We start from the raw sequence: 27,214 nt of genomic DNA, 5'->3' as shown, positions 1-27,214 counted from the left end.
TCAACATTTTTGTATTGCATGCACCATGACATTTTTTTATGTGTAATTTGTATCTTGTATAGGCTCCTGCTAAGGGTTAATTCCAAATGTATTTTCAACTGAGGATATATGGCCTGGGTGATTTCAATTAAAACAATCACACTATAATGGGATTGAAGGGGTGAACTGATGGGAAAAGGGAAATAGGGTGTGTTATCAGTTGTTATCAAATGATTTGCTTTGAAATGTACAGATCAATGGACTTTAGAGCTATAACCAAAAGAGTTTAAGCTTATTAAGTCTGGCAAATACGTATATAGGAAAAAAGTTAATGATGGGCTGTTAAGGTGTTGAGGATATCCGGTTCAGGTTATGAGCATGGTACAAATGAAATACCAAGATCAAACTACACCAATATTAGGAGAAAGCAAGAGCCATAGTTACAGGGAATAAAAGGAAAGGACACTGAAAAGTTTGTTGCAGAGACTTCAAGAGGACACAATGAGGTAAGAAAGAACAGGAATCATAAACCATTTGCGCCACCACAAGCCAGTGGGAAGCATGAACAATTTAAACTTGGATATCCACTGCCTTCATTTGTTAACTATAATTTTGTTGCTTAAATTATCCTGTCAATGCTGCATTAAGTGCCTCCTTATTTGAAATTTGTCTGATCTCTGAACCTCTTAAAATAATCAATGTATTATCACTGATTATTTTCAAATTTAACTACAATTATTATAATGCAAGAAAATACCTGTATTTGCATCAATACTGAACTTCCCATGTTCATTGCCACTGATGATGGAATATGTAATCTCTGCATTGGCTTCAATGTCCCTGCTGGCTGCAAATACCTGAAGAACCTCAGTTCCTAAAGAAGTATCCTCAGAAAGTGTGGCGAGGTACTCTCTGTGCTCAAACACAGGCGGGTTGTCATTGATATCGAGTACAGAAACCAACACCGTAGAGACAGAGGATAGTTTTTTGAGTGCGCCTTGATCAGTGGCTTTCACAACTAGGTTGTAGGAAGCTTGGAGTTCTCGATCTAAAGTTTTCTCCAGACTGATGATTCCAGATAACTCATCAATGGAGAAGTGCTCGTCTGCAGAATCCACAAGTGAATAAAGTATCTGACGATTCAACCCTATGTTTTAAAATTGAAGAAAGAAAGCAGTTCAATCAATGTCTTCACTTCATGAACTTTGATTTAAACAACACAAACAATGCAGCATGTTTCCAGTACATTACCTTTGCTGAAGTAGCAAAATTAACTTCATAAATTTAGCAAAAGGAAATGGCCATCTTGTGCTAGTTTAAAATGCTTGGTCCTTAATATAGTAAATTCATAATTGTACTATTGTTTTATGTTGTGATATATGGTATCTATCCACACATATCTCAGGTGAAAGGTGCTAGCAATACAGATTTTTAAATTATCCACTACTGATTGGAGTAAACAAAAATAATTGCTATGCAGTATTAACAAATTATGAGAAATACAATTCACTTTTTACTCAGGAAAGAAATACAGAAACATATTTGAGAATATCTCGCCTCCTGTAGTAATTATCTATATTATTTGCTTAGAGTCACAAAGCTCAAATAGTTCAAACACAACTGGTTCTGCATGGGCTGTTAGTGTTCTATCATTTTTGTAAAAGTTACCATCATTTTATCCCCACATGCGCTACATACTTTTGAATGGCTCATTCTTCTCCCTTGACCCATCAAACTCTCCAAGGAGAAGCTTCCTTCACCTGGCATCCCACCCTCCTCCCAAGTTCCAACACCAGGCTCAATACAAGACAGAAATTTGAAGCTGAATCACACAATTTGGCAGGTTCTGTACACAAATTGATAGATGCTAACAGTGCCAACTGCACTGCTGGAATAACGTATTACAAGAGACTCAGACTGAATCTGCACCCAGCAAGTCCATGCAATAACATCAATATCAGTGGTGCTGAATGTACTCGGAAGTTTCAGACAAAATGTTTTGTTTTTAAAAAGTGCAAAGTCTATAACATTTTGTAACAAAATCTTAACTTGTAAAATGTTGTTGGCTAGAATCCAAACTTCAACCTCCTTAGATTTCTGGACCTATGAGCTAAAAGTGACAATACTGCTTTGATCTACAGAACATTAAGTCCTGGTGAACAAGACAGAATTATAAATTGCGAGCTAAATGGCAGAGAGACAGATAGTGAGGTATATCTTGCTTCCCAAGTTACAGGATCATTATTCTTCTAAACTATTGGAATAAAATGATGATAGTTCAGTTGAAAAAAAATCCTTTAGCAGCACAGGTTTCATTATCAAGCTATAAACTATATTATTAATAACCTGCAAATGCAAAAAATCAACAATTATGTTTACAATAGGCTTTTAAAAACATGAACCGGGCAAAGGGGATCTACCGGGGGTGCACAGTTAAATGTAGCCCCTGGAAGGAGAGGGACAAGCCTGGGCAGTAGCCTGGCACTTCCTCCTGGACAGCTCCATTGGGGGTGGGTTCCACTTATCAGTTGAGGTGGGGTTTCCCTCTGTGTGTGTGGGTTTCCCGTGTCTGTGTTGAGGGGGCGGGGGGGGGGTTTCCCGTTATGTCTGTCGGTTTTTTCCAGCATGACGGCGTGGACCATGCCTTCAGATTTTTTCTGCGCACAGTGCTGGATTATCTGGAGAGAATAACCAGTTGTGCAGCCTGAGAGCTGCATGCCAATTTTCTTGCCTCAGTCTGCACTGTGAAAATTCTGCCCTTAGTCTAACACCTGGGTATCTCCACAACTCACACACTCTGCCACTCTTAGTCAGCCTCCTGGTCACCCTCACCTGACTATTCACACAACCCCACCCCAACTACCCCTCCGCATGAAAGCCGGGATTGGAAGACTCCAGAAGAAACGACAGCAGAGTTGCAAAGTTTACTTATTAGTCACAAGTCGGTTTACATTAACATTGCAATGAAATTACTGTGAAAATCCCCTAGTCGCCACACTCCGGCGCATGTTCGGGTACACTGAGGGAGAATTTAACATAGCCAATGTACCTAACCAGCATGTCTTACAGACTGTGGGAGGAAACCGGAGCACCTGGAGGAAACCCACGCAGACACGGAGGACAGGGCACAGGCAGTGACCCAGGTCAGGAATCGAACCCAGGACCCTGGCGCTGTGAGGCAGCAGTGCTAACCACTATGCCACCGTGCCACCATGGGGGAAACTTCTGAGCACAGCGACAATCCATTCATCATTGCTACTACTTGGAAGATCTGGGCAAATCTAATATCTTAAAATCCATTTACAAATGTTCAAATAAAGCATGTTAGAGTAACTACTACTGAAATAATTTGAACTATGCTGAAGAAATAAAATGTGCCCAACATCATTACTGAATTCATCACGGTGGAAAACACATGATTAACAATTTATATTGCATTTATGTAACTGCTAGCGGGCTTCACTAATCTCTTAGCATCCAGTCTGATTTATGCACAGAACATTATCATGATGAACGTTTTGGTTAATTGCATTGACACGACTGATTCTCTCTCTACGTTTTCACTTAAATTATCAGTCACACATCAGAATATGAGCTTTATGTGAGTTAAAAATAAACACTCTTGGTAAGGAAATGTAAAATTGCTGGTTAATTATTGTTTAGTTATGCTAGAGGCTCTTTTGTTAATTGTCATTTTAAAAAGCTCTGCTTTAAATGAATGATTCATAAAATAATAAAACTCAGTTGTAAGTAGCAATATTAACTGTTACAATCACTAAAATGGAACGTCCTGGCTTTCAGAACGTTTTATATCATTTCTCATTGGTTGCTAAACTCCTCGCACTTCCCCACCAACCCCACCCCCCCACCATGAAACGCTTACGAATTCCAATATTACATGTATCTGCAATCAAGCTTAATTTTAGTCCTTCTACTTACACCCGTTAGGGTTTTAGGGTTACAGTTCAAGCCCAGAGGAGGGGCCAAGGATTTTCAAGCTTTGTGTGTTTGCCTGGAGTTCCACTCACTTTAATGGACATAGCTTCAAATGATTTTCCCCAAAGTACCGTGATAATATCCTGTTTATGTATGGAGTGGAACAACTGATTAAGTATTTATGTGTGACCATCTACCAGTCACCTAAGAATAACTATTAGAAAATATAAGCAATTAAGCTCCTCAGGCCTGTTCTGCCATTCAATTAAATCATGGCTGATCTATATTGCAGCTGCATTTAATCACCTTTGATCTATATCCCTTGATACTATAACTAATGAAAACTTGTTGATCTCAACCTTGAGAATGTCACTTAATTCAGTGTACACAGTCTTTTTGTGCCAGAATTCCTCATTTATACTACTCATTGTAACAAGGAAGTGCTTCCCGATTTCACTCTTGAATGGACTAGTTCTAGTTTTAAAAATTGTCCATCCTTCGAGTGAAATGAAAATAAGTTTATGCAACCTGTCCTCTTAATTTAAACCATTAAGTCTTGGTGTATCAACAGAATGAGAGAATTGTTGAAATTCTTGTCCCCTTCTCAACTGTCTTTAATCAGGGAGATTTTGAGAGGAAGATGTTAACCCAAGAGAGTGGCGATTTGAATAAGCAGCAGGTTTTTTGTGGGTTTAAACAAAGATGATTATTATTTACTTAAGCACTCACCCCGAAATCGAATGCTATGGCATCCACTTGTACATTCACACAGACACAAGCAGACTCGAGGAAGTATAGTTACAGAAAATAGTGCACTTCTACAAGTTATTAAAGAAAGGAACAATTCATAATTCACATGTTGTCTTGTTTTGGAAGAGGTAAATTGCAGGTCTGGTGGAAGATCTTCTTCACACCTGAAGTTCAGTTCTGGTGAGCACAACAACCGAAGTCACTCAGAAGCTTTTGGCAGGATTTTCTCAAAGTGATGGACTTTCTGTGGATCACAGTTTCCTGTGGCTTCATTAGGCCGATTAGCTGTTTTTGTGGGTCCCAGATAGCACAGGCTTGAAGATCTTATGATGTTCCAGTCACCTTCCTCTGGCACAAACGCTACTGCCAGTCCATTTTGCCTCAAAGGCAAAGTTGCTTCTGGAAGGTGGCTGCTATCACAGACAGTGCAGCTCTCTTTCTTTATAATCAAAAATGGTTTCTCGAAGTGCAAAACCCACATTCTACTGATGTTGCCATGATTAAGTTATCAATTAGGTTATTGGTAGACAATAGAATTGCCACTGCTTCATCAACTGTTTGATGACTTTCAGGAGACAAATAATTAAGACATTTAAGTGGAATGCATGCTTATTTGACTTTAGGACAGAGTCAAACAGTAACTCAGTCCCTGTGCTAGTCCCTTGAATGCACAGGCCAGGTTATCTGACCTCTGGCAGCTATCTGTCAGAGCTCAACACTGACTTTATTTTAAATGGATAAAGATTCCACATTGAATAAAGCTTGTATTTTAAGTTATCGAGATGACATGTATTTAATGGGCATGGTACGCGGCATCATTCTGGTGAATTTGCACAGGACCCCCTCCAAGGCCATATTTTTTGATGTGGCACCTAAAACTGAATGCACTACTCCAGATGGGATCCAACCAAGGCATTCGATTTATTTTTTCCTGGGTTGTGGACATTGCTACCTAGGCCAGCATTTATTGCCCATTCCTCACAGAATCCCTACAGTGCGGAAGAGGGCCATTCGACCCATCAAGTTTGCACTGACCACAATCCCACCCAGCTCCCTTTCCCTGTAGCCCCACGTATTTACCCTGCTAGTCCCCCTGACACTAAGGGGCAATTTACCATGGCCAATCAACCTAACTTGCACATCTTTAGGCTTTGGGAATCTGATCCCCTTAAAATGGAGGTGGACTACCTTCTTGACCACCACTGTACATGAGATGTAGGTACACCCACAGTGCTGTCAGGGAGACAGTTCAAAGAATTTGCCTCAGTGGCACTGAAGAACAGCGATATATTTCCAAGTCAGGATGGTGCATGACATCAAGGGTAACTTGCAGGTGATGATGTTGCTGTGTATCTGATGCACATTTCCTTCTAGGTGGTAGAGGTCAGGAGTGAGAAGGTTAGCAAAGGAGCAATTAGCTGCAGTGGAGGGAATGAATGTTTAAGGTAGTGGATAGGCTGTATATAAATTGGGGGTTGTTTTCTCTTAGCAGTTGTCAAGCTTTGAGTGTTCACAGAATGACAGGAGCTGCACTTATCCCAGTAAGTGCAGCATCTGACCTGCTCTTGTATCCACAATACTTGCCTGGCTCTGTACAACTGAAGCATTATTTCCTCCCTTTGTATTCCAAGTCATTCAGCAGAAGGCTAAACTTTACTTCAACCTTTTAAAATTCCTTTTGGTACCTGTGCATTAACCTTCTGTGATTTGTGTTCTTGGACGCACAAACCCCCTTGCTCTGTCACAGTTCCTTGCCATTAAGAAAACAATCTTTATTGGGTCCAAAGTTACCTCACATTTACTCACGTTGAATGCAATCTGCCTACTTAATCTGTCTATGCCTATTAATTACTTCCTCCTCTCATTCACAGTTTACTGTGCCTCCCTATTATTGTCAGCTGTAAACTTTGATGTAATAACCTCCTTGGTGTAGGAGAAACACTCCTCCAATGTGAAAGATTATGTCTTGATGCCCTATCCGCAAAGATAAACAAGATTAATCCAATTTAGCCCGTTACTGTCCTATAGCCATCCTCCAATTCATCTTGCCAGGAATCACCAATAATGCCATTAAGCAACAATTAGTTACAAATGATCTGCACTCAATTTGTATCCTGTCAGAGCCACATAGTTCCAAGATCCTCCCAAAACAATGACTAAGACAGAGACACAAGACTGAATGCCAGATGAGAGGCAAACATAACTGTTCTCATCTCAAGTCAAGGCAGCAGCTAACAGGATACACTTCCAAGGAGCCCCATAGAAACTGGGGAAAGTGAGGGATTAAGGGGAAAAGCATTCATAAGCTGTAGCCATATCTCAATTCCCTATCTAATGAAGGAGTGTTATCATCACATGGGCTGCCGCAGTTTAAGGAGAAGATCCACAACTACATTTTCAGGGTAACTATAGGCAAAAATTAATGGAGCTCGCTGAAGCAGGCAAATAGCTGGGTGAACAAGGAGATTCGGGTGAGAGTACTTGCATCAGATTCCTGGTATCAGGAAAACTGTCTTCTATTCAGTTAGGAAGGTCTTGATGCAGGAATCCCACCTGCCAACAATGGGATGTCAATTAGGCTCATTCATGAGCCACTTGAAAGCAATTATTGCTGAGCACGCAAGAATTTAATGGTGGCTCAGGGATTCAATTGGATTTGCACAGCTCTCCTGTGCCTCCTGAAGATCGCCCAGCAATCCTGTCTGATTTGCATGTGACCTTGTAGGGGTGTGTCCCTTGCTGTCAGACATTCAGTGTCTGATCAAGAAACCCGGCATAGGGAAGGGCCACCCCTCCTGACCTCGCCTCTGATCCTCCTGCACCTTCTATCCAGCAGCCACCATCCACATAGGTTCACGGATCCAGTGAAGATTCCTGGGCTGTGCTTTGGAACATTACAGACTGCAGCCACCACTCCCAGTGGTTCTGCTGGTACTGGAAAGCTACCAACTTCTGACAGTCTGGCAACTTTTAGAGACTGGATTTCCACCCTATTTGGTATTCGATTGCATGGAAAGTCCAATATTGGCCTGTTTGGTGCCTGAGAGAACACAAGCCTTCGCCGTGGAAGCAACTCAAACTGGTGTGACGTGGAATGCACTCTCGCCACGTCGCAAAATAAAATGCTCCACTTACATGAAATACTCCTGAATTAAAGCACTATTTAAAAGTATATAATTTGTTTAACAAATCATTTAGTCTCTTTTTTTGAAGCTTACTTAATTTTCTTTACTGCATTTACAAGTCAGGACTTCCAGTGACCGCATTCGCAACACGGGGAAGTTACATTTTCTTGATTTCCAAATGAGATATTCATTGAAAAGTACATCTGGTAACAATTTACACATTTGCTTAATTTCTAAGGATCGTGTTGTAAACAGCAGTTCTTATTTATAGAATCATACAGTGCAGAAGAGGCTCTACAGGCCATCGTGTCTGCACCAAAACGTGTGAAACATCTGATCTCCCACCTAATCCCATTTATCAGCACTTGGCCCATAGCCTTGAATGGTATGGCATGCCAAGTGCACATCCAGGTATAAGTTAAAAGTACGTGAGGCAACTCGCATCTACCACCCCCAGGCAGTGCGTTCCAGACTGCCACCACCCTCTGGGTAAAAATGTTTCTCCTCTCATTCCCCCCTAAACCTCCTGCCCCTCACCTTGAACTTATGTCCCTTGTGACTGACCCTTCAACTAAGGGTCTTCACAGCTCTACCCTTCACAGCTCCAGGGGCCTGGGTTCGTTTCCCGGCTTGGGTCACTGTCTGTGTGGAGTTTGCATATTCTCCCCGTGTCTGCGTGGGTTTCCTCCAGGTGCTCCGGTTTCCTCCCACAGTCCAAAGATGTGCGGGTTAGGTTGATTGGCCATGCTAAAATTGCCCTTAGTGTCCTGGGATGCGTAGGTTAGAGGGATCAGTGGGTAAATATGTAGGGATATGGGGATAGGGCCTGGGTGGGATTGTGGTCGGTGCAGACTCGATGGGCCGAATGGCCTCTTTCTGTGCTGTAGGGTTTCTAAGATTTCTTTCTAAGATAAGGGGAACAGCTGCTCGTTATTTACTCTGTTGATGCCCCTTAATCTTGGATACCTCGATCGGTTCTCCCTTCACTCATAGAGTGAATAGAGGTTTACAGCATTGAAACAACTTGTCCATGCTGCCCAGTTTTTACCTCTAAACTAGTCCCAATTGCTCGCATTTGGCCAATATCCCTCTTTAGCCATGTGACTGTCTAAACGCTTTTTAAAAGACCAAATTGTACCCACCTCTACTACTACCTCTGGCAGCTCGTTCCAGACACTCACTACCCTCTGTGTGAAAAAATTGCCCCTCTGGACCCTTTTGTATCTCTCCCCACACACCTTAAACCTATGCCCTCTAGTTTTAGACTCCTCCACCTTTGGGAAAAGATGTTGACTACCTCGCTGATCTATGCCCCTCATTACTTTATAAACCTTTATAAGATCACCCCTAAGCCTCCTACGCTCCAGAGAAAAAAGTACCAGTCTATTCAGCCTCTCCTTATAGCTCAAAGCATCAAGTCCCGGTAGCATCCTAGTAAATCTTTTCTGCACTCTTTCTAGTTGAATAGTATCCTTTCTATAATAGGGTGACCAGAACTTTACACAGTATTCCAAGTGTGGCCTTATTAATATCTTGTACAACTTCAACAAGATGTCCAAACTCCTGTATTCAATGTTCTGGTCAATGAAACCAAGCATGCCGATTGCCTTCTTCACCACTCTGTCCACCTGTGACTCCACTTTCAAGGAGCAATGAACCTGTACTCTGATATCTCTTTGTTCTCTAACTCTCCTCAATACCCTATCATTAACTGAGTAGGTCTGATCTACCAAAATGCATCACCTCACATTTATCTAAATTAAACTCCATCTGCCATTCATCGACCCACTGGGCCAATTGATCAAGATCCCGTTGCAACACTAGCTAACCTTCTTCACTGTCCACTATGCCACCAATCTTAGTGTCATCTGCAAACTTACTAAACGTGCCCCATAAATTCTCTTCCAAATCACTAATATAAATAACAGATAACAGTAGACCCCACACCGATCCCTGAGGCACATCATTGATCACAGGCCTCCAGTTTGAAAAACAACCCTCTACAACCACCCTCTGATTTCTGTTGTCAGGCCAATTTTGTATCCAATTGGCTTCCTCATCCTGGATCCCATGACATTTAACCTTATGCAACAACCTACCATGCGGTACCTTGTCAAAGACCTTTCTAAAGTCCATGTAGATAACATTGACTGCACTGCCCTCATCTACCTTCTTGGTTACCCCTCCAATGGAAAAATCTCCAGCCTATCCAACCTCTCTTCGTAACTTAAGTGTTCCATCCCAGGCAGCATCTTGGTGAATCTCCTATGGGCCCCACCCACGGTGCAATCACATCCTTCCTATAATGTGGCTACCAGAACTGCACACAGTACTCTCGTTGTGGCCTCACCAAAGTTCTGTACAACTCCAACATGACTTCCCTGTTTTTGTAATCAATGCATCGATTGATAAAGGCAACTGTCCCATCTGCCTTTCTCACCACCCTACTAACATGCCTTCTGTCTTCAGAGATCTATGGACAAACACGCCAAGGTTCCTTATTCTGCAGAACTTCCTAGTGTCATGCCATTTATTGAATACTTCCTTGTCAAATAGCTCCTACCAAAGTGTATCACCTCACACTTTTCAGGGTTAAATTCGTGCCATTGGACTCCATCTTACCTGTATCTGGATCGGTGGCTTGAACTCTCATTAGCAGTGTTTTATTAGCTGTGTTTTCAAAGACAGATACTGTATACGGATCAGATGAAAACACTGGTGCGTTATCATTCACATCCTCCAGTGTTATAGCGACATCAGCCTGGCAGAAACGACCTCCTCCATCAGTGGCTTTCATCAATAGGTTATAAACTGCTTGCTGTTCACGATCAAGTGGAGCTAAAGTTTTCAATTCACCTAATTATTTAAAAAAAATAGAATTTTTTACTGTAATGTTTATCACATGACACATCTTACATTTTCTGGATACTAATAATTGATATTCATGTGCTTTCAAGAGAGCTTTCTACTCTCTCATTATCAGATAAAGCAATAACATTTAACAAATTTGTAATGTACACCTTACAGCCCATATGATTTTGGCACAGATGTTGTCACATACTTTCATTCAATATATAATTGTAATTCACTTTCAAGAATAACATAAATCAATTCAATTGTGCAAATAAGACACTTTATAGTGAATCCTTGCAAAGTTTGGATGCACTCCATTAATCACATTAGCAGTGCTAAATAAACAGAAGCATCATATCTTGCTACAGTAGTACAGTTTGAATTTTCTCACCAGTGTCTGGATCTAGTCTGAATTTCTCTGCACCAGTTCCATGGAGAGTGTAAGTGATTTCAGCATTTGAACGGATATCTGCATCCTCAGCCAACACCACAAGGATTAGTTTGCCAGAAGAAACATCCTCTGCGACAGTCTCAGTGTATAGTGTCTGAAAAGAAAAACCATGTGCAATATTTTTCTTTTAGATGTTTTCATTCCACTTTTCCCACCCTCCAAAAACCATGAAATAAATGGCAGATGATGGAGACGAGGAAGAAAAATACTGCTGAAGTTTTTTAATGATTTTTAAAGATCCGTTGTTAACAGTGAAAATCCTTAACCATTGCACTAAATCAACTAAACCTCATCACTTTTTATTTATTGCTACTGTACTGTCAATCTTTTTCAACTCTTGCCACCTAACATGCCACCACTTGATGGCTACTGTCCTTGCTGCAGTGGTACTGAAGATCTTATTGTAACGTAACAGCAATTTTTAATACTATTAGATCTAATACCATTAGATTAGACATTACACATGGACAGCTGAAATTAAGTGCAAGTTTCAGGTCAAGTGACGTTGAAGAGTGAGGGATAATTAGACTAAGATGTAATTCAGTTCTTATTTTAAAGTTATATACATTCTGCCTCGATTTTCATCCTTCTATTATGAATCATATAATGGAAGTCTCTTAAATAAATACTACCCATTGCAGTTAGACCCCCTTGGAAGAAATGTCATTGACAAGAGGAAGACTATAACTACTGGAGCATAAATTTGCACTGGTAGTTTCTAGTTTAAATGTGGGTACAGGAATTGAAATTGGAGAAAATTGGCAGCAAGTGGGCACAGGCAGAAGATACAATTTATATTATCTATTATATCAAATTACATAATCTCTTAATTGCAAAATCCATTGCCACAGTTACTTTCTTAAATTTAAGTTTATTTCTTAATGTCACAAGTAGGCTTAAATTAACACTGCAATGAAGTTACTGTGAAAATCCCCTAGTCGTCACACTCTGGCGCCTGTTCGGGTACACTGAGGGAGAACTTAGCATAGTCAATGTACTTAACCAGCACTTCTTTTGGACTGTGGGAGGAAACTGAAGCACCCGGAGGAAACCCACACAGGCATGGGGAGAACATGCAAACTCCGCACAGACAGTCACCCAAGCCGGGAATCAAACCCAGGTCCCTGGCGCTGAGAGGCAGCAGTGTTAACCACTGTGCCCCCCTGCCACACCAACTTACATAAAATTCTGTTCATGTGCTTTAATTGTAAATGCTGGAAAAGAGCAGACAAATTTTTTAACACCGATCAATATAAAGTTATCCACCTGGTAAAGGAAATTACAAACAAGTGTGGATTTATGCTGCTCATTAACCTTTTGCTGAAATGTGTGGCTGATTTCAACAAAGCTAAGCAGATATTACACAGGAGCTCAAAAATGTTTGATCTGAAAGTAAAGCAAGGCAATTTGAACCTTGTATATGTTGCCTTTGGAATAGGGTGTACAATTTGGGCATCTACCTTCTAAAGGAACTGATGGATTAGAACGGGATTAAAGAGGAATCTTGAGCATCATTATTAAACTTAGCACGTCAATTATAAGGGTTGAACTTATTTCCAGTGAAGAAGATTGCTGCGAACTGCAGATAATGCAGAAGAAAGTAACCTGCGAGAAAATGCTATTGTGTATTTTTGCACACAGGAATAAATTAAGTAGCCTTATGTGAAACTACAAATAGTGAGAATTTTCCTTCATCGATATGGAAAAAGGCATGCGAAAGAGATTTAGTATTTAGGTAATTAACACTTAAAAGTAGAGCTGTAGAAATACCAAGTAAGTTCATGATACAGCATAAACAAAGGAAGGAATGGATGTAAAGGGCCGAAAGACCTTTTACTTGCACCTTGCTTTTACAAATATTTCAGAGGTATAAGTGTCCATGCCCTTGAAGCATGAGATTGATCTGATCAGAAACAATGAGCAATAATAGAACATTTCTCTGACCTTCTCTATGGCTTGGCAGTGTAAAGTGGACTTAAGTATGGCAATAGTCTTGGTGTAAAATTGTACTTTGTGCTTCCCACTGTTTTTGCCTCAGTAATGGTGAACATGACAAAAATTTTAAATAACAAATATCTGGCATTGCTCGGCATAGAGAAATGCCAAACAGAGTTTAAATGGCCACAATAGTGGTTAAATGGAAAGAGGGGTTATGAATCTTATGGCAGTCCCTTTAAGGATTCAACTGGCATAAGGCCCTGGATAATTAACAATCACCTGAGCCAGTTTGGTGCCCAATACACTTTCTGTTCAGTACAGACGCAGCAAACAACAATACAGATTTTGGAGCCAACTCAGATTTTTAACACGCGAGGAACAAGTTGTCAAGATTCAATTTCTTCTCTTGGTACAGAAATAGATTAATAGCAAGCACTGATTTGACCAAAATAAATCTATCAAAATAAATATTGCAGAATCTCTGGATAATTATACTGATCATTCTTTTCTTGGCTAACTCAAACTTATAACATTGATTGAAATTACAATAGTTATGGCTATGAATAGAATTGACTAGTATTTCAACAAGACAGGAATCAAGAATTTTTCTACTGAGAGAACAGTGATATTTGAGCTATTTATAGGGAAAATACATGACCATTAGTTGGAGCTGTGACTCAATCTGCACAGCACTAAAAAAGGTGTGAAGGATCATGTAGTTGTCAATATGCTACAAGGAACTAAAGCTTTTGTGGACGTGCTCTCTGCAGGTTATGCCACTGGTAATGCATCTATCTTAATGTATGTGGACAGCAAATGCGCAAGAAGGTTTTTTTGGTTATTTTTGTCACGTGTCAGCTTTCCATGAATCCTACCAGGGTCTTGTTTGCAGAAATATGCACAACTGAGCAACACCATCTGCTAGATATGCATGAGTTCTGTCACTGAGCCAGATTTGATATCCTCCTGCAACCTTTTAAAGGCTGAATTTAGTTTATCTAGTTTCCATCATTAATTTTCCTGAAAAGTCAATGATCCGCAAAATAACAAAGCCGAACCTTATAAAAAGCTGTAAGAATTCAGTGAATAGATTTTTAAAAATGAAATCATCTCATACTGCAAACTCTGTAAATTCAGGAGAAATGTCTTTATTGTGGGATGAATAGTTTAGTTGAATTCAAGGTGAAGCTATATAAATATATGAGAGAGGGAAGGATAGAAGGATACACTGATGGAGTTAATGAAGACGGGTGGGAGGAGGCTTATGCAGACTATTAACATCAGCTTGGGCCTACTGGGCTGAATGGCCTGCTTCTATCCTGTAAATACTTTGCAACTTGGCAATGCTCCTTAATTTCGTATTTTTGATAATTGTACTGTGCAATTGCTTAATATGTTGGCATCAAATTCCATCTCATCGTTTTAAGTAAAGGCTGACCCTTTATCAAAAGGGCAGAGGAAACAATCTGATGTATTTGTGCATGAACAGTATACAGTAATTCCTACATGTCTGATACTTACCTTTTCACAAATAGGGTTGTTATCATTTGCATCAAGGACTTTAACTTCTACTACTGCTTTGGCCACTAAAGTCCCATCAGTAGCTGTAATGTTTAAAAGATAATGATCTTTCTTCTCTCTATCCAAAGGTTTTCTGACATAAACCTTCCATTCATTCTGAATGTGCTCAATTGCATATTGCCCCAGAGGATCTCCTCCTGAAAATTAATAAAATTGACATTAAACAACATACTACTGTATTTACAAACAAAGGAGAAAACAGCAATAACTAATGCTTCATCATTCACATTAGTACTTGATAAAAATCAAAAGAAAGATTTTGAAACACATTGAAAACATTTGTGTAGCATCTTATATCAGTCGTGGCATAAAATATAAGAGGAAGGAGGTTATGTTGGAGCTGTACAAAACGTTGGTTAGGCCACAGCTGGAGTACTGTGTGCAGTTCTGGCCACCTCACTGTAGGAAGGATGTGATTGCACTAGAAGGGGTACAGAAGCGATTCACGAGGATGTTGTGCAGGATGGGGCATTTGAACTATAAGGAGAGACTGGATAGGCTTGAATTGAATTGTTTTCTTGAGAGCAGAGGAGGCTGAGTAGGGACACGATTGAGGTGTATAAGATTGAATGGTATGGATAGGGTGAATAGGAAGCAGCTGTTCCCCTTGGTTGAGGGGTCAGTCACGAGGAAGCATAGTTTTAAGGTGAGGGGCAGAAGATTCAGAGGGGATTTGAGAAAAGAGAATCTGGATTGCATTGCCTGGGAAGGTAATGGGGGCCGGGAACCTTACAACCTCTAAAAAGTATTTGGATGAGCACTTGAAATATAACATTCAAGGAAATGGGACAACTGCTGGAAAATCAGATTAACACAACTTGTGGTAGTTATTGTCAGTGCAGAATTGATGGGTAGTATAGGGCCTTTACAACTCTATGACTATGACTCAAAGCCGCTGCTTAAATCTGTCAGCAGTCAATCTGGTTGGATAGCATTGGACTTTCAAAAAAGGTTGTTCCAGCAACTGAGCCTCCTAAAACCTATATTTTGTATTGATAGTGCTTCTGGCATTTGGTCATTTAGCAACTCTTGGCATCTGAGCCCAGATATTGAATTTCAGCAGGCTATCAACCATGAAGAGACTCATAGTCAAGTCCAATGTGTCACCAAACATGTAAACACATGAACCTTCTAATCAGGATGTGAGGGGAGGCGAGACACAAAATAGTGATCAGGATTTTGGGGTTGGACAGAGAGAGGACATGTTCCCTTTTCTTGCTCTGCCAGTTTTCGTTCGGCTTACACCCAACCCTTGTTGCCCCTTGTGATCAGGAGTTAGACCCTTGTACTAATTACTACGTCAGAAACACAGTAGCCGGAATTTTACCACCCCACTCGCCACGGGAATCGGAGTGGGCGAGGGGCGGACCATGGAAACGTCCATTGATCTCGGGTGGGATTTTACAGTTTTGGGACAAGTGAGGCTGTAAAATCCTGCCCAGTATGTCGCTTGTTACCCTGCCCATGATCAGCTGTCACATAGTTTGGGAATCAAGCATGAGCACCTGGTGTTCAGAGCCAAATGCTGCATTCAGTGGCACCTTTACCTACTTGCCATTGGAAAAGGTCTAGTAAACAAATTTCGATAAATGAGGTCATTAGTAAAGGGATTCATTTCCATTGTCTAAAATGTGCTTTGGTGTGCTAATGGTAACATTAAATCAATAAATTCTCAGCAATTTTCACATTCCATTTCTCTCAAATATAAAACAGTATTTACAATTGGCTGGTAGTAAGTAGTTTCCCAATTTTATATTCTGACCACAGTCCCTGTAGAGACTAAAAACAAAACAAACTCGTCTTGCCAACCTGTGACTGTGGGCTGAGGCTGGTAACAATAAAATAATTATTTCAACCTAGGGAACACACCATGAAAGGGGATGCAAAGTTAAATCATTTGATCTGGTCAAATTCTTAGTAAAAGACACAGCTCTTCCTACGTGGTTTAATCACTGACATATTAGTACTCATGCAAGTGAACTTTGCTTCCCACCAAAGCTCTCTGTGCAAATCAATTACAATTCATCAGTAACTCTCCCTACAATCTATCTCTGTCTCAATAATGTACTTTCAACTGGGAGCACGCCAATAAGCAAAACTCAATAAGTAATCAGAAAAGGCTAACAGGCTAACCTTTACAACATCAATCCAATTTAGCTTAACATCACCAGTGAAATATAAAAATACCTCTGCACAATATAAACACGGAATATCATTATATTGGGGGGGACGTCAGTGGAACAAGAGTTACTTTGCATTTTTCAAAACAGATTCTGTAGAAATGTAAGTAACAATCATTTCCAAACAAGTGATGAGGTTAATGGACCCAATATTAAGCACTTCTGTGACCATCTGCCATTTCATCATTTTGGCAGCAATTTATATCAGCTGATGAAGAAATCCATAATTCCATCTGAGAGAAAGTTCACTGATATGCAATTTAACCAACAATCACAAAAATAGTCAGTGGAGAAATGGGTGTTGGTGTTCGGAAGGAATAGTTTAAACGATAAAACTGCAGATACACTAAAATCCTGTAACAGATGGAATTCTGCCAAATTTCTAATTCATTTTCAACTACATAATGTTTTAGATACCTGTCAAACAAACAAAGAACAGTACAGCACAGGAAACAGGCCCTTCGGCCCTCCAAGCCTGTGCCGCTCATTGGTCCAACTAGACCATTCGTTTGTATCCCTCCATTCCCAGACTGCTCATGTGACTATCCAGGTAAGTCTTAAACGATGCCAGCGTGTCTGCCTCCACCACCCTACTTGGCAGCGCATTCCAGGCCCCCACCACTCTCTGTGTAAAAAACGTCCCTCTGATATCTGAGTTATACCTCGCCCCTCTCAGCTTGAGCCCGTGACCCCTCGTGATCGTCACCTCCGACCTGGGAAAAAGCTTCCCACTGTTCACCCTATCTATACCCTTCATAATTCTGTACACCTCTATTAGGTCTCCCCTCATTCTCCGTCTTTCCAGGGAGAACAACCCCAGTTTACCCAATCTCTCCTCATAGCTAAGACCCTCCATACCAGGCAACATCCTGGTAAACCTTCTCTGCACTCTCTCTAAAGCCTCCACGTCCTTCTGGTAGTGCGGTGACCAGAATTGGACGCAGTACTCCAAATGTGGCCTAACCAGCGTTCTATACAGCTGCAACATCAGACTCCAGCTTTTATACTCTATACCCCGTCCTATAAAGGCAAGCATACCATATGCCTTCTTCACCACCTTCTCCACCTGTGTTGCCACCTTCATGAATTTGTGGACTTGCACACCTAGGTCCCTCTGTGTTTCTATACTCTTGATGGCTCTGCCATTTATTGTATAACTCACCCCTACATTAGTTCTTCCAAAATGCATCACTTCGCATTTATCCGGATTAAATTCCATCTGCCATTTCTCCGCCCAATTTTCCAGCCTATCTATATCCTGCTCTATTGTCCGACAATGTTCATCGCTATCCGCAAGTCCAGCCATCTTCGTGTCATCCGCAAACTTGCTGATAACACCAGTTACACCTTCTTCCAAATCATTTATATATATCACAAATAGCAGAGGTCCCAGTACAGAGCCCTGCGGAACACCACTGGTCACAGACCTCCAGCTGGAAAAAGACCCTTCGACTGCTACCCTCTGTCTCCTGTGGCCAAGCCAGTTTTCTACCCATCTAGCCACCTCTCCTTGTATCCCATGAGCCTTAACCTTCTTAACCAACCTACCATGAGGGACTTTGTCAAATGCCTTATTGAAATCCATATAGACGACATCCACGGCGCTTCCTTCGTCAACCGTTTTTGTCACTTCCTCAAAAAACTCCACCAAAGTTGTAAGACACGACCTCCCTCTTACAAAACCATGCTGTCTGTCACTAATGAGATTGTTCTGTTCTAAATGCGCATACATCCTGTCTCTAAGAATCCTCTCCAACAACTTCCCTACCACGGACGTCAAGCTCACCGGCCTATAATTACCCGGGTTATCCTGCTACCTTTCTTAAATAACGGTACCACATTCGCTATCCTCCAATCCTCAGGGACCTCACCTGTGTCCAATGAAGAGACAAAGGTTTCCATCAGAGGCCCAGCAATTACATCTCTTGTCTCCCTGAGCAGTCTAGGATAGATGCCATCAGGCCCTGCGGATTTGTCAGTTTTAATGTTACCTAAAAAACCTAACACTTCCTCCCTTGTAATGGAGATACTCTCCCTCTGAGACACTCCCAGTCAACAAGTCCCTCTCCTTTGTGAATACTGATGCAAAGTATTCATTTAGGATTTCCCCTATTCCCTTGGGTTCTAGGCATAATTCCCCTCCTTTGTCCCTGAGAGGTCCAACTTTTTCCCTGACAACTCTTTTGTTCCTAACATATGAATAAATTCCTTAGGATTCTCCTTAATCCTGTCTGCCAAGAACATTTCGTGACCTCTTTTTGCCCTTCTAACTCCCCGTTTGAGTTCTTTCCTACTCTCTCTGTATTCCTCCAGAGCTGCATCTGTTTTCAGTTGCCTGGACCTAACGTACGCCTCTCTTTTCTTTTTGATCAGATCCTCAATTTCCCTGGTTATCCACGGCTCTCGAATCCTACCTTTCCTATCCTTCCTTTTTACAGGCACATGCCTGTCCTGCAGCCTTATCAACTGTTCCTTAAAAGACTCCCACATGCCAGACATGGACTTACCCCCGAACAGCCTCTCCCAATCAACAGCCACCAATTCCTGCCTAATCCGGCTATAGTTAGCCTTCCCCCAATTTAGCACCCGACCCTTAGGACAACACTTGTCCTTGTCCATTACTATCCTAAAGTTAACAGAGTTGTGGTCACTATTTGCCACATGTTCCCCTACCGAAACTTTGACGACCTGACCGGGCTCATTTCCCAGAACTAGATCCAGTATAGCCCCCTCTCTAGTTGGGCTATCTACATACTGTTCCAAAGAACCTTCCAGTACACATTTTACAAATTCCTCCCTGTCCAGACCCCCAGCCCTAAGCACTTTCCAGTCTATACCAGGGAAATTGAAGTCTCCCACTACAACAACCCTATTTTTTCTGCACATATCCAGAATTTCCTGACATATCCGTTCCTCCACTTCCCGTGGGCTGTTGGGTGGCCTGTAGTACACCCCCAGCATAGTGATTGCACCTTTCCTGTTTCTGAGCTCCACCCACAGTGACTCATTACATGACCCCTCTAAATTGTCCACCCTCTGCACGCTGTAATATGCTCCCTAACTAATATCGCTACTCCCCCACCTTTTTTAGCCCCTCCTCTGTCTCGCCTAAAATACTTATACCCCGGAATATTCAGCTGCCAGTCCTGTCCTTCTAACCATAAAAGATAAAGATAAAGTGAAACTCCTAGCGTTCCTTTATCAAACAATGGAACGAATGGGGTTAAAATTGATTACGGCTTGTTTTTGGGCACAGGGTCACGCTTCACGGTTTGTTCCCATTAAGCAAGTAACCCACTAGCTTGCTGCTCATTTACTTGATGGTAGTATTGGTCTAAGTGGGGCCTATGCTGCTGGCTGCCCGAGTATTCCACAGTGGACCAAACAGTGTGCACACAAGTCATGTGCTTCTCTTAAAAACAGTCAGCCACTCTTAAAAGCAAGGTTTGGAAGGAACTGCTGCTGATTGCCTGTACTGATACAGACTGCTCGAGGAAGTTGCACAAATGGAGTGCCATAAAAGAGAGAAAGAGCACCTAGGTTCAGAAACACTCTGGTGGAGGCTTTAATGGTGGAGGGCAGCAGAGGATAGAGATTATTGTGCAGGAGAGCAGGGGTTCCTCATAGGAAATGACAGCAGATGGCCAGGAAGGTCAATGCCCACAGATTCTGGCTCTGAGGAAGAAATAGCAGTGCTGCAAAGTTCAATGACTATCAAAGTCAGCAAACACACCCCCACCCACCGCACTACCAATCTCACATGCTCTCAATGTACATTTATATTATTTACCCATCAGTAATTTCTAACAATCAGGACCCAGGCCTAACATCCAGATATTCTACTTCATCCTACAGTGCAGAAGGAGCCCATTCAGCCCATCAAGCTTGCACTGACAACAATCGCACCTAGGCCCTATCCTGTAAACCCATGTATTTACCATGCTAGTCCCCCTGACACTAAGGGGCAATTTCACCAATGCACCTAACCTGCACATCCTGTGTGGGAGGAAACCGGAGCACCCGGAGGGAACCCACACAACACGGGGAGAACGCGCAAACTCCACACAGTCACCCAAAGCCGGAACTGAACCTGGGCTCCTGGAGCTGTGAGGTGCTAGTGCTAACCACTGTACCACCCACATGAACACACACCAAGGCTTCTTCGGAAGCACTTTACAAACCTGCAATCTCTCCATCTGGAACAAAAAGGCAGCAGTCGCATGGTACACTGCCCCACCTGCAAGTTCCCCTCCAAGTTCCAGACTTGGAACGGATATTGTTCCTTCACTGTTGCTTGGCTCAAAATCCTGGAACTCCCTTCCTAAAAGCATTTGAGTGTACCTACACCACATAGACTGTAGCAGTTCAATAAATGCTGGCCTAGCCAATGACACCCGCACTCCATAAAATAATAAATAAAACTGTTGCGGAGACGCACAGCAAATTAGTAACAGTTCATGTTACACAGGGAAACAGAAATTCCTTTTGGCTCATTTACAGCGGTAAAATGGGTGTCAAGCACAAAATATGTGCCCCAACTAGAAGGCCCGAAGGTAGCTGGAAATTGGGTCCTATTAATACTACTTGGGCAAAATGTCATGGGCAGAGCACCCACTTAGATGTTTAATGTTAGGTTGCTTGCCTCACGATATCAGATGTTTGTCAGGCATTCTTTGTGCGTAGAATGTTCGGTCTCCAAAATTGGTTCTCTGCAACCATTTTATGAACATGAAACAGGTGCAAAATGATTGAATTTCTAATCAGATTAGAAACTCCGGGACTAACAGTAGTGTGTTTTGGGCTTGGCAAAAATTGAACAGATTTAAGTTACTGCACAGTGCTACAGATGTACAAAATGCTATGATTTAAATCTAACAGCAAGGAATGGAAAACAGATACTTCAGATTTCTTAGTTATCAACTCCATTAACCTAAAAAACTACGTTCAGCTTTTACATGAGTAAAATGTTAACATAAATATGTTCAGTCCTCAATATGTGCACAAAGCACCTGTACTTTGACCAAGTCCTTACCTGTAATGTAGCAGGTAACTTGTCTATTGACTTCTTCAGTGTCAGCATCTGTGGTACTCAAGATGGCTATCACTCCACCGGGTGGGTCATCTTCACTCACTGTCCCTTTGTAGACTTCAGCAGTAAAGCGTGGAGGATTGTCATTCACATCACTAACAGTGACATCCACCACTGTAGAAGTGGACAATTGTACCTTTTCTCCGTGATCCGATGCTATCACCATGATGCTGTACTTTTTCTGTTGCTCATGGTCTAACTCTTTTAGAGTAGTTATCCAACCTGTTTCACTGTTAATGGTAAAGAGCTCCAATATTTGATCAAACTCCTGAGATTGAGCTAAGCTGTAAGTCACCTGACCATTGACTCCAGAATCTAAGTCAGTCGCCTTTACTTGAATTACTGTGGTACCTTCAGGTAGATTTTCCACAACAAAGGCTTCATATGGGTTAGAATCAAAAATGGGAGGGTTGTCATTTTCATCTTTCACTTGAATACGTACATCCACAGAAGAAACTACTTCGTACTCCTCATGATGATATTGTGCCATGACTGTAATCTGGTACCATTTTGTTGTTTCATGATCAAGTTTCTTTTCAGTTTTTAATCTTCCAGTGTTCCGCTCAATGGCAAATATTTGATCCATATTGCTTTCCTGGGTATTTCCCTTCACAAGGTTGTAGGCCAGTGGTTGATCATTTTCTGCTTTAATTAAATCAATCTCAGTTCCAATACTGATATCTTCAGAGATTGTAAATGTGTAGAAGGGTTCAGGAAAGACTGGAAGTGGAACGTCGGGCGGGAGTATTCGAACATAGACAGGGACAACAGATTCCTGCCGTGGCACTCCACCATCTTTAGCCCTTACAAAGAAAGTATAAAAGTTGTTTTCTAGTCCAATCAGACTTTCCTTGGTGCTGATGAGCCCAGAAAATGAATCAATTTGAAGGTTTTCTTCAACATTGTCAGAACCTGCCTCAATGCTGTAGACAATATCCGCATTACTCCCTTCATCAGCATCTGATGCTATAATCTTAATGACTGAGGATCCCTTTGGTGCATAAGACCCAATGTTTACCATGTACTCAGTAGCTCGGAACTGAGGCACATTATCATTTTCATCAGTGAGTATTACATTAATATTGCAAAAAGCCACTTTACCACCACCATCTTTTGCCATAATACTGATAACGACCACCTTCTCTACTGGGTTCTCACGATCTAATTTCTCTAATGTGAAAATTTTTCCTTTCTGTTCAACAGAAAATCTATCTCTTGCAAAGTCATTAACAATGAAATAACTTATGTGTCCATATGTACCAGAATCTTCATCGGTTGCCTTTACTTCAATCACCAGGGTACCAACATCAGAATTTTCAGCCAATTCCACTTCGTAGTTAGTTTGATCAAAAACAGGATTATGGAAATTAGCAGTAATAATGCTTACCCGAACTTTTGCTGAACTTCTAAAAACACCATCTGATACAGAGACACTAAGATTGTAAACGTCCTCCAGATTCTGCTTGTGCAAGTTTGCAACTGTAATAATGCCTGACTTACTATCAATTGCAAAATTCATATGTTCATTGCCAGATACAATTGAATATCGAAGTTTCTCCACATCAGAGGTGTCTGCATCAGAGGCCTGCACATGCGTTACAAAATGCCCACGTGTTACAGGTTCACTTACAGAGGCCTGGTATAGCAGTTCATTGAACAGTGGTGGGTTGTCATTCAAATCAGTGAGGTGGACAGTTAGAATAATGTCACTAGTAAGTTGAGGCTTTCCACTGTCCAAGGCTCTAACAAGAAGATTAAACTGCTGATTCTGTTCATAATCAAGCATCCGCGCTGTCAAAATGAGGCCACTGCTGCTGTCAATGTGAAAATATTCTGAGCTTTTGGTCTCATCTTCTACCAATTGGTAATAAAGAACTTTATTCATTCCGGAATCCGAGTCTGTAGCAATGACCTGAACTACTGATGTACCTACCACAGAGGCCTCAGATAGAGTCGCAGTGTATTTCCTCTCTGTAAATACTGGAGGATTATCATTCACATCTTCTACCACAATATCAACAAATACCTCGGCATGAGATCCAGTCAGTGAGTCTGTTGCTCTTACAGTTAACTTATAAGCTGGATGCATCTCAAAGTCAAGTGAGCTAATTACACTTACAACTCCTGTGTTGAAGTTGATTGTAAACTGACTGAAAGGATCTCCATCTGTGATACTGTAAATGACACGAGGACCTTCTGGACTGTTAGCCTGTACATACACGACGGGAGTATGCAGTTGAATATCTTCAGGTATCTCAATACTGTAGAATGGCTTTTCAAATACAGGCATAGCTTTGTTTATAACAGTGATAGGCACTTCAACTTCTGCTGAAAGTGACACCTCTCCTCCATCTTTCGCGACAACAGTAATAATGAACTCTGCATTTGATAGGTTTGGTTCAAAGATCTTCTTTAGGGATATTTCCCCCGATGGTCCTACCTGAAAATGTTCATGATGTTCTTTGAGGTAATAGTAAACTTCTCCATTTTTACCAACATCCTTGTCGATAGCTGAGACTTGGCGAATAACGTGGCCAACTTCAGCATCAACCTGGACTACAGCATAATAAGGCATGTTGACAAAAATTGGAGCATTGTCATTAATGTCTTCAACAATAACCTTCACAACAACATGAGCAACTCTTGATGATTTCTTTTCTTCACTAATTTCAACCACCACATCGTACACTTCCTGTAATTCCCGATCAAATGGAATTCCCGTAGTTGCAAGAACACCTGAAGTGTGACTGATTTTAAACTTTCTATCAGGGTTAAGGATATGGTAAAATAATGGTTCATTCATTTCATTGCCCATTGTGGTGATAATGGCGATTGTTTTAACTTCTGTGGAGTTTTCCTTTACAACAGCAGAATATGAGCTTTGAGTGAATTTCAAGGGGCTTTCTTTGCTTTCTTTTATATTTATGTGCACTGACGTTGTGCTTGCAAACCTGCCATCACTAGCGCGAACTGTAAGCTCATATCTGCTCCTCAAGTGGGTCGTGTTTCGCACTGAAATAAGTGCTGTCTTCGGATCAATGGAGAACTTCTCACCTATGTTACCATCAATTATGGAATAAATTAGATCTGCATTTGAACCAGAGTCTGCATCTGTGGCATTTACAACAGTCACTCTCACTCCTCTATATGTTGGCACAAGAAGAGACACCTCATACATATCCTGAACAAATACTGGAGGGCAATCATTTACATCAATCAAGTGAATGGTAACATTTGCTGCATGTTCTGCAAATAACTGTGGGTTTCCACTGTCACGCACTTGCACAGTAAAATGAAAAATATTGGTTTGCTCATAGTCTAGTTTCAACACTGCACGAATGGCACCTGTGCTGGAATCAATGGCAAAATATTTTTGGGCAGATGGGTCAGCAAGCTGATACACCAGAAGAGCATTGGATCCTTCATCAGCATCTGTGGCTTGAATTACCAGTGGAGTGTTTTTGTCATTCAGAACAACGCTGTTGACAGGGGCAGATTCGCTAATGATTCCTATATATTCTGACTGAGTGAAAACTGGCATGTTGTCATTTTCATCTTGCAGCTGGATCAAAACAGTGATATTGGTAGATAAACCAGCCATATTTGTAGCTTGAACTATAAGCTGGTACGAAGCCAATCCTTCATTGTCAAGTGCCTTTTGAGTGATTATGACGCCAGAGTTAGGGTTGATGTTAAATGCACCATCAATATTTCCATCTTTTATTTCATACACAATTGACGATTGGCTGGATGCAGTTGCCAGGACGACAAAACTGCCAATGCTGGCTCCTTCACTTATCTCTGCATAGTACTCTTTTATTGCAAACTTCGGTGCTGCATTGTCCGAAATGGTCACGAAGATACGAACAGTAGTAATTGCACTCATTGGAGGGTTTCCTCCATCAGTTGCTTTGACAACAAGTTCATACTGCCGTCGTGTACTACGATCCAGACCTTTTGCAATGATAACAGTACCCAAAACTGGATTGATGGCAAAACTGTTGCCAGTATTCCCTGCAAAGAAAAATGTACATATATTGTAACAACAAATTAGAATATACACTGATAGATGAGACATATATTGGTAACATATAATATTAATACAGTCAGATAGTAATTTGTCATCATGGTGTTGGATACTGGATGGAGAATGGGAGCACAAATGGTCAACTCTGCAGGACTATGTACTCCACCAAGAGCACCTGTGAAAATGTCTACAAAGGCGCCCCAACCATCATGGCGAAGTATCATGATGATATTTCATGACATCATGAAGTGAGCACAGAGCAATTACTGCATTGGACTGTTAGGCACCCATTTTATACTTTTAAAATAAATGTAGCATTATATAATTTCCCAAACCTCGCTTTGTCCAATGATAGCCTAAAGTAACCACATAATGTATGATCATCCTCATATTGATAACAATTAAAATTAAAAGACGTTATCTAGAACTTAACACCGTTGTTTCAATGCTATCAAATGGAATCAGTTGCACACATGTCAAACACTTTGCTCTGGCTTTTCATGCCTCCATCTGTTTTGGAACAGAGACAGAGAATATTTAAAAATGGCGGGCATAATCTGATTCCTGGATTACTAGTTCAATGTTTATGGTCTCATGATAAGGATGCAGATAAAGAGCAATCCCACCCTTGCCTACTTCATTGCAAGGGTGGATATTTCAGAGTCTGCAATTTTTATGGAGTCGGGCAGGCTTTTGCAGGAGACATGGTTCATTGCTCCTCAAAAGATGGGTGAACCATGGGGATGCCTAATTTAGAGTTGGAACCTTTGACAGGTAAGTTTAAAAAGTGTTGTCAACCGTACATGTCGTATTTAGATGGGGTATGATGAATTTAAGCATCTTTTAGTCATTGATGATAGGGATTTGTTCTTAAAATAAGTGACAACTAAATGGACCAGCATTGTGGAAATGTTCCAGTAGATAAAGTAGCTGTCTACATCCTATATAGAGAGGACCCTGTTGTTTGAATTTCATATTGATTTTATGTCATGACATCTGCTGAGTCTTTGAAGCACTCTTTGTGTCGAATAGATACAGAACCACTGAACTCTATAATAACACTGGTAAGTCTTTGAAATGTTCACAAAACTGCCCAAATAAGCAAGCAGGTACACAAGATCCTTTGAAAGAAATTTCTTTCTTACAAGATGGCGATCCAGCTCACAAGATGTTTAATTCTGATTGACAGGTCTGCCATCTGTTCAGCCTACTTGAAAGGTTTCAATTTATTCAATGTTAGAGAATTTGCTAACAACGGTTGTCCAACAGAATCAAATTATGAAGGCTTGGCTGAGCTCCAAACCA

General features: G+C 41.1%; 1 protein-coding gene across 5 annotated transcripts in view; it reads right to left on the bottom strand.

The window, feature by feature from the left end:
• The window catches only part of fat1a (FAT atypical cadherin 1a), a 196,003-nt gene that overhangs the window by 33,285 nt on the left and 135,504 nt on the right, over nucleotides 1-27,214 (bottom strand). For all 5 annotated transcript variants that reach the window (XM_078217930.1, XM_078217946.1, XM_078217947.1 and 2 more), the window contains exons 10-14: nucleotides 21,826-25,896; nucleotides 14,554-14,750; nucleotides 11,035-11,188; nucleotides 10,413-10,646; nucleotides 737-1,126 (exon numbers count right to left, since the gene is read on the bottom strand). In XM_078217930.1, the coding sequence (XP_078074056.1) occupies nucleotides 737-1,126; nucleotides 10,413-10,646; nucleotides 11,035-11,188; nucleotides 14,554-14,750; nucleotides 21,826-25,896 (5,046 nt within the window). The remainder of the gene's footprint in view (nucleotides 1-736; nucleotides 1,127-10,412; nucleotides 10,647-11,034; nucleotides 11,189-14,553; nucleotides 14,751-21,825; nucleotides 25,897-27,214) is intronic.

Source organism: Mustelus asterias, chromosome 1, assembly GCF_964213995.1.
Source record: "Mustelus asterias chromosome 1, sMusAst1.hap1.1, whole genome shotgun sequence".
Lineage (NCBI taxonomy): Eukaryota > Metazoa > Chordata > Chondrichthyes > Carcharhiniformes > Triakidae > Mustelus > Mustelus asterias.
Note: the sequence above shows the minus strand (reverse complement) of the source record. Positions and strands in the feature narration are given on the sequence as shown.